The sequence below is a fragment of the Phodopus roborovskii genome, unplaced genomic scaffold (assembly GCF_943737965.1).
Source record: "Phodopus roborovskii unplaced genomic scaffold, PHOROB, whole genome shotgun sequence".
Taxonomy (NCBI): domain Eukaryota; kingdom Metazoa; phylum Chordata; class Mammalia; order Rodentia; family Cricetidae; genus Phodopus; species Phodopus roborovskii.
The window spans coordinates 107,463-115,038 of NW_026125029.1; the positions used below are offsets into that span (position 1 = coordinate 107,463).

The 7,576-nt window shown below is 40.7% G+C and overlaps 1 protein-coding gene across 1 annotated transcript; it reads right to left on the reverse strand.

Annotated features, from left to right (window-relative positions):
* Nucleotides 1-700: 700 nt before the first annotated feature.
* Nucleotides 701-6,786, reverse strand: LOC127230916 (A disintegrin and metalloproteinase with thrombospondin motifs 6-like; the record flags this gene model as incomplete). Its single annotated transcript, XM_051196633.1, has 2 exons — nucleotides 701-919; nucleotides 6,582-6,786. Coding segments are annotated over 2 exons (424 nt in total), but the record flags the coding sequence as incomplete, so codon positions are not given.
* Between the last annotated feature and the right edge of the window lie 790 nt (nucleotides 6,787-7,576).

Consider the following 7,576-nt stretch of genomic DNA (forward strand, 5'->3'; position numbering starts at 1 on the left):
AAAAAGAAAAGTAAAAATTAGAAAATAAAATGAAATGAGTTTAAAATAAAATATGTAATACCCATTCTAAAAAGTCCTGTATACTGTTTCCTAATTCACAGTCACAGTATCTATCAGAGAAAAGTAATTTGAAGTAATTTTCTATCACTTCAATCACAGCACTATTTTAATTAAGGACCCCAAAAATTCTCTATGAAGTTAGAAGGAATTATCTACTTTATGAGTGGGAAAATTAAGACATTGGTATTAACTAATTTACTACTGAATGAGTTAAGAACTAGGATTGGAATGAACTGGCTTGCACACTTCTGCTTATTGTGTCCTGTTGACTTTGAACTTGAAATGGTAGGATACAAAGAACTAGTGAGTTTGGGATATTTGGGGCTTGGATGGTAGTGTATGCCTATTGTCCCTGTTAACAGGTTGAGGCATGAAGATTGTGAATCTGAAGACAGTATGGTCCAGTATGGCCTACACAGAGTTTTGGCCCCATCTCAAAACCCCCAAATGATAACAATAACAATAATAATGATAGCAATAGAGTGGAATGTTTCCAGGTGTGGATAAATGTGGCTATGCAGGTGTGTGTCCACAGCTGGTCCCAATGGCTTGCCTAGTTTCACAGGTAAATCTCATACTTAGGATTCCCACATGTCTCCTTACTGTTGTCTGGACCCTCACAATAATCACATCAGAAAACTCAGGCTTGTAACTCAAAGGGTCCCATGTCTGGCTGCCATACCTGGCCCCAGTCTCCTGTCACCCAGCGGGGAGGAGGACAGCGGCCCAGACTACAGCGGATACGAGCAGGAGGCTTGCTCTCCTCTGGACATTGTGCAGCTGGGAATGTTTTAGAAAGGTCACTGCTCTTGCATAGAACAATCCGATGCTTGAATCCTGGACCACATTTTGGAGTACACTGGAAATAAAAACAAATATTGAATAACAACAGTTTAAACACAGGAAAATGTGAAGAGACTATTGAAGTAAATGTGCATATGTATACACTACATACTATAAGAAAAACTCCCAGTTATGAAGCTCCTTCAACAGTTTAAGGGGAAGTACTTTAATCTTTTCCCCAAGGTCTTTAAGAGCTAAATTCAATGTTTGCTTTTCTTGGCTAACATTTTCTTCTTTTATTAGGGATAGGCTTATTCCTCCATTCTTCCCCAGCCTTGGCCTCCTTCAGCTGTGATAAGAGTCTGCGGAGTTTTGGAATGTGGAAGCCTACTTGCTTGCTGGGTGTAGTCTTTGAAAGGGAACTTTTATGTTATTAGTAGACCACAAGAACGTGTCTTTGTGGGGCAAGCTGGTGGTGGAGTAGACCAACTATTGCAGTGTGGTAGTCAAGAGCACACGGCTGCAGCAAAGGGCACAAACGCCCCTGGACTTCTCCCTGTCCCTACGTCACAAACATTAAGAATTGGGGGTTTGCTCATCATACTGAAGGTGACGCTTCTTCCTATGTCAAAATGCTTTCCTTTCCCTGTTTCTAGATGCTTCTTTAAGTCACCTACTTAATGTTTCTGGGCCCTTCCTCCAAATCCTCATCTTCCTGTCAGTCAACTGAGGACTTATACACGTATGTGAGCTGTTATTTCTATCTTTCATCCAAACATGTTTCCAGATTCTATAGCTGTAAGGAACCATACTCCTTACATGTAGCAGTGGTTCTCAATCTGTAAGTAACAACCCCTTTGACAAACCTCTGTCTCCAAAAACATTTACACTATGATCCACAACAGTCACAAAATTACAGTAATAAAGTAGCAATTTGGTGTTTGGAGGTCACCACAACATAAGGAATTGTGTTAATGGGAGCAACATTGGGAAGGTTGAGAACCACTGCTCTATAGGATGGAATTGAAGAGTGGGGCATGACAGAAGATGAGAGTATCCATGTTCAAAAGGCCTGTATTCTTATTTAGAAGACAGGTATGTGAACACAAGGCTAATGCCACACATTATGAGAGTGGGTGTAGAAAAGAAATTCCTGTGTGCTTTATCATCATTGGCTTTTGACTGGTTTTCTTAAGTGTAGTCTCTGAACCTGGTATATTGGCATAGAAAAGGAGAAAATAATGAAGTGTTGTTTTAGATTTTAAAAAAATCAAGGATTCTATTATTCTCTTTATTACAATGAATTCAGAATGAATTTCCTCCAACTTAGAAAAAGACTCATCAAGATGTATTTTCAAGAACAACACACAGCTCTTCTAAGATCCCTTCAGAGGAGCAAGGGTCAGGAGTTAAAGTCAAGAGACCAAAACCTTGCTCTCTTACTCATTTTCAAAGCCAAATGAACACCCTGTAATCCTGCTACTGCCTCACTCTTCCGGTACAACCCACCATGGTCTCATTAATCCAGCTCATTCACCATGGTGATGTCTCCATCCCCACAACCAGGCAGCTATCTCCCCACACGACATTTTACTACTGCTTCTGCTTCCCGACTTTATGAGCTGCAGAAGAAAGGCAGCCCCATGAGGGGCCCTGAGGGTAAAGGGAACTACTGTCCATTTCTGCTATTCCACTTGATCTTCATCAAAAACTGAGAAGTGTTCACACATTCTTATTCAACTACTATACTGGGTCTCAGCCCTACAAAGCTAGCCACAAATAGCCATGTCTATAGCCTGACTGTCAACTCTGGTCTTTAAATATTGTACTATTTAGGCATGATAATAAAATTAAATTTAAAAACAATCACTTACAAGAAAAAAACAGAAGGCAGGGGATGCCACTTAGAACAGGGCCATTCTGAGTGTAACTGCGCGGCAACCCTGATCATGCAATCGGAGGAGGGAACAAGAGAGAGCAGGGGCGTTTTCAAGGGTGTGTCAAAAGAAAACAGGATACCTTTTTGAAAAGGCGCCTTCAAAGAGATGGATATTGCCCGCTCTTCTCCACAGTCCCCTCCCTCTCGCCAGAGCTCTGCTCCTCAGAGGCCCAGGGCTTGTGCTTTCCTCTTTAGCTGCTTGCACACTGGCTCTCTGGAGCTATTTATCTTTCCTTCCATTAACCCATTTAGGGAGAGCTAGACTTCTGGGTAAGGAAGGAAAGGAAAGCCTGCCTTTGCTAAATAAACAGGAATGGCAGACAACAGCCATTTCCTCCCCCTTGACCAAAACATAATGGCAATAAAGATGGTGTTCAAGGCCATTATGTCTACACTTCCTAAATTATGCTCTGCCCTTGATAGTTTTCCTAGGTCATCTGGGAAGAAATAACAGCTACTGATGCTTTCTCTAAAGTGCTAGTCCCAACATGTGCACCCCACTTCCCAGCATTTTTTTCCCTTGAGCTTTTGATTCAGCTACCGTAAACAAGACATCAGAAATATGACTAATGTGTCCTCAGCATGCATGTCTGACTGCAGGCAGTCTCCAGGGATGCCTCTGAGCTTTTTAAAGCCATCTGAGAATATCACTTCAAAGATGAGCTAGACAGAATAAAAATTCCAAAGAAGTGTAAGTATGATCAGTGTGAAATTAAATGCAGGGCCCCTTATATTTTACTGATATGCTTCCATTTCAAACATCATTTAAAGGTTCCCTTCTTCGAGGTGATTGTATTTGGTTATTTCATCTGAAAACACAAGTGTGATGATGATGTGAAATGAACCTATTTTATCCACTGGCAAAAGTTTTTTCTCGCTTCTCTTTTTAAGGGTGATTTGGTTCGACCTCTTTTCTCTCTTTTGCCTTTTCTTCTTACTTGAGGAAGGAACTCAGTCTGTAATCCAGGCTGATCTGGAACTTACTTATTAACTTATTATGTTGCTCAGGCTGGCTTCAAACTCACAGCAATCCTTCTGTCTCTGAGAACTGCAGGAATTACTGGCATGTGCATTACAATAGTTTGTGTTTCTGTTCAGACTTTTTAAGCAGCTTCCCTCTTCTCCTCAAATTCTATGTTCTTCAATACTTAATTCCAACAAACTACAAAGGCTTCTGATCCCATTTCAGGTTCCTCTTAAGAAAGGAAAGCAGGGCAGTGAGTGAGGTGAGGAAAGACTTACACAAATGCCACAGAGTCAGCAGACAGAGAAATCACTTCCCAAGGATGGCAAAGGAGACTAAGTCCCTTTCGAAGATCTGAAGCCAACTAGAACTGCGTGGAGCCACAGTCATTGATACACCCCAGAGTGTCTGAAGGTGACCAATGGCTCATTAGAATACTTGATGCACACTCTTGAATAGAGATTTCAAATGCTAAAGAGACGTGTAGTGCATGAAGGTATTTGTAGAACTACATGTAACAGAACATTTGTGAGAAAGCCCACACTATGCAAGTAACCCCAGAGTTCCATTTTTGGTATGGCATTGCCACTAAGCTTCTAAATCTTTCTTAGCATGTGCCCACTTCTTTTGGTAATATTATTCCTTTTTAACAAATTCTCTAGCTTTTCTTATCCTCTCTACATATCTCTGTCAAATTCCCTGTTTGGGGTCACAAAATCTGGAACCCCTGTGAGGTGACTACAAACCCTGATATCAGTGAATATCTCTCTGACCACCCCAGCTATGAATTTCTATAATAGCTATGCATTCATACCTCACAATTCCCCAGTATTAAACACTATCACACCATACTCTAGTTATTGCATAAATATCTTATTTTCCTGAGCCTATTAGGAGCTTTCATCTTCTCTGCAGTACCTATCCCAGGAAGCACTCAATTATACTTATGGACTCAATACCCCCAAACTATTGAAGCCAAATATATGATCTTCAATTATGATTTTTACCATAACAGATTTGTCATTGTTATTGGTCAATATCTATGTTTTTCTCTAAGGATCCTTGGCATGAATATTCATCATGCAGAATGGCTAGTATTATCAATGCACTTAATTTTCAGGTGAATTTAGACATTCATGAACTTTCTGTGGGGAAAAGAAATCTGTTTTCTGTGATTACAGACTCTATCATATCAATGTTTATATGCTTGACGGAAGCTAGAAATCCAAGTTAGGTGGGCAGAATGGGATTACAGAGACTGTAATATAGCCAGGCAACTTGAGAGAACACCCACATTCCTGCCAGAGATTCCATGAGTAACTGCAGCTGCTCAGACGACTCCTTTCATGGACATCTTTTTTGTTGGGGAGGAGGAGGTTAAGCCTTGACTGGTCTGGAACTTGCTATGTAACCCAGTCTGGTTTCAGAGCCATAGAGATACTGCTGCCTCTGTCTCTCAGTTGCTGGAATTAAAGTATGTAGTCCATCTACTCATGAACTAACTTTAACATAGGCCTTTCAAAGAGTGAGGGAACAGTTACGTACGGAGGTTCCTAAAGGAAAGTCTTTAAGTCTTTTGTTTGCCTCTGCAAACTTAAGAGGGCTCCTGGAAATAAATGTTCAAAGCAAGTAGCACAATGTTTCTAGCAGGATATTATAGAACCGAATTTAATATGCATCCTGTTTTGTTGACTAGAAAGAATTCTTTTTAGACATCCATTCTCCTTAACATTAACCAACACTACAGAAGGATTCGGCTCTTCTATGGGAAATGGGAAAAGGGTATATAGCAGTAGTTCTCAACCTGTGGGCCTCAACTCCTTGAGGTCGAAAGGCCCTATTACAGGGATAGCCTAAGACAATCGGAAAACACAGATACTTACATCATGATTCATAGCATTAGCAAAATTACAGTTATAAAGTAGCAACAAAAAGACTTTTATAGTTGGAGCCACCAGAACACGAGGAACTGTAGTAAAGGGTCACAGCATTAGGAAGGCTGAGAACCTCTGGGGCAGAGATACACACACACAAGCATGCCTGTGTATGTTATGCATACTGATTGGTCAAAGGTTAGTTGCCTAAAACCGTATTTTCTGCAAGGTCATTTTTTAAGTGTGCTTGTATTGTGTCATTTTGTCAAGAAGTATGCCCCATTTCATTTCAGTCAGGTTACATATAATAATAACATAAATGAAGACATAATACTTATTTGACTTTTGGTATGCTATGTCCCTCAGCTCCCTTTCTCTTCTCCAGGTACAAAATAGAAGAAATTAAAATTATAGCTGGGTGATCAAAGGTGTTTGCCACCAAAACAGCCTAACTTGCTATATTGCAAGTTACAACTGATTTGTAAAGAACTCACACCTAAAATTATGTAATAAGTTACTATATTACTTAGAAAAATTAAATCTAAAAAAAATTTGTGGGCCTTCAAATGAAACATCAGAAGGGGTATCTTTTGATTTATAGTATGTTTCAGGGTAAGAAAAGTTCTTGACCCAACTTTGAATTTCAGTTTTTAATCCCATATCACTAATGCTTGTGGAGCACCGGTAAGAACAGCCCCTAAGAGTATCCACCATAATGCTATTTCAAATTCACTCTACAAGTATTTCTTAATTAAATTAGAGATGAGTTTCTCACTGAGTTTTTTCTTCCAAAAGTCTCTCTACCTCCTGGACAAATAATAATAAAATATAATATGGCCAAATTCACTTTAGGTAGTTTATGTGTCAAATCTAATCCCCATGCTCAGGTCCGCTTAAATACTAAATGCTTTGGTATTGATAACTAAGGCATCTCAAAACATGCAGCCCCAGATTTCCTTACTTCAGACCAGTCCAGAGCTACCCACTGAGGTGGACATGACTGGTTGTTGCAGCTCTCTTTCTCCATAGGTCGGTGTGTTAAACAATCACTGGAGTCCAGTGTCTCCTCCTCAGATGGTCCAATCCTCCTGACGCGAGCACGGCCCTCGGTGCGCATCCCACCATCACAAGTCTTGCTGCACTCCAACCAGTCTCCAATGAACCATCTGAAGCAAGATGTGGAATACAGAAAATAGTGGCTTCAGTGCAGGGAGGGGTCCCTCCAGCTGAGCGGGCTTTTTCCCTGGAAAAGCTGACAGCTCAGTGGTAGTGGATAGGACAATGTAGATGCAATAGCCATTAAGCAAATCACTGCTGTCACTCCAGTTGTCATCCAAAGTGCAATGTGTAGGCTATGAAGCAAGCACAAACTAGTTAAACAAACAGTGCATGTGGGCTTTGGAATTTTTGCTCTCTCTCTCTTTTAACACTAATTTCTGAAGATAAATGATGTACCTTGTAAGATTTCCATGAGGGTTAAATTATATATTTAAGATCTAGAAACAACTGGTTGTCCACGGGAGGGGCAGAGTTATGATTTGTGCCATTTGCCCTGTTCTTTTTGTAAAAAGTAAATGCTTCACTAACGCCCATTCTTCAAGCTGCCAGTTTGACACTGATTTCTGTGAATTCTAAAGAACACACGCTATATGGGGTCCAGGGACAGTGGGTGCTTTAGACACTCCACTGAGTGCAGGCTGGGATGCACAGAGCGCGAAGCAGTAAAGACTTTTATTACAATGACATAATGACATCGTAGCGGCTTCTTCCACAAGTGAGGAGCACATGCAAAAAGTTCAGACGAGTTGGGACTTGTTCTCCAATCCCCAGAAATAAACTTCCTGTGAAGACAGAAACTTCACAGTCCTTACAGGGAAGAGAAAGACCAGGTATCTATACTTCAAATGTGCTCTGCAAAGGGTGGGGGCCCTACGCCAGTTCTACGAAAAACATGGG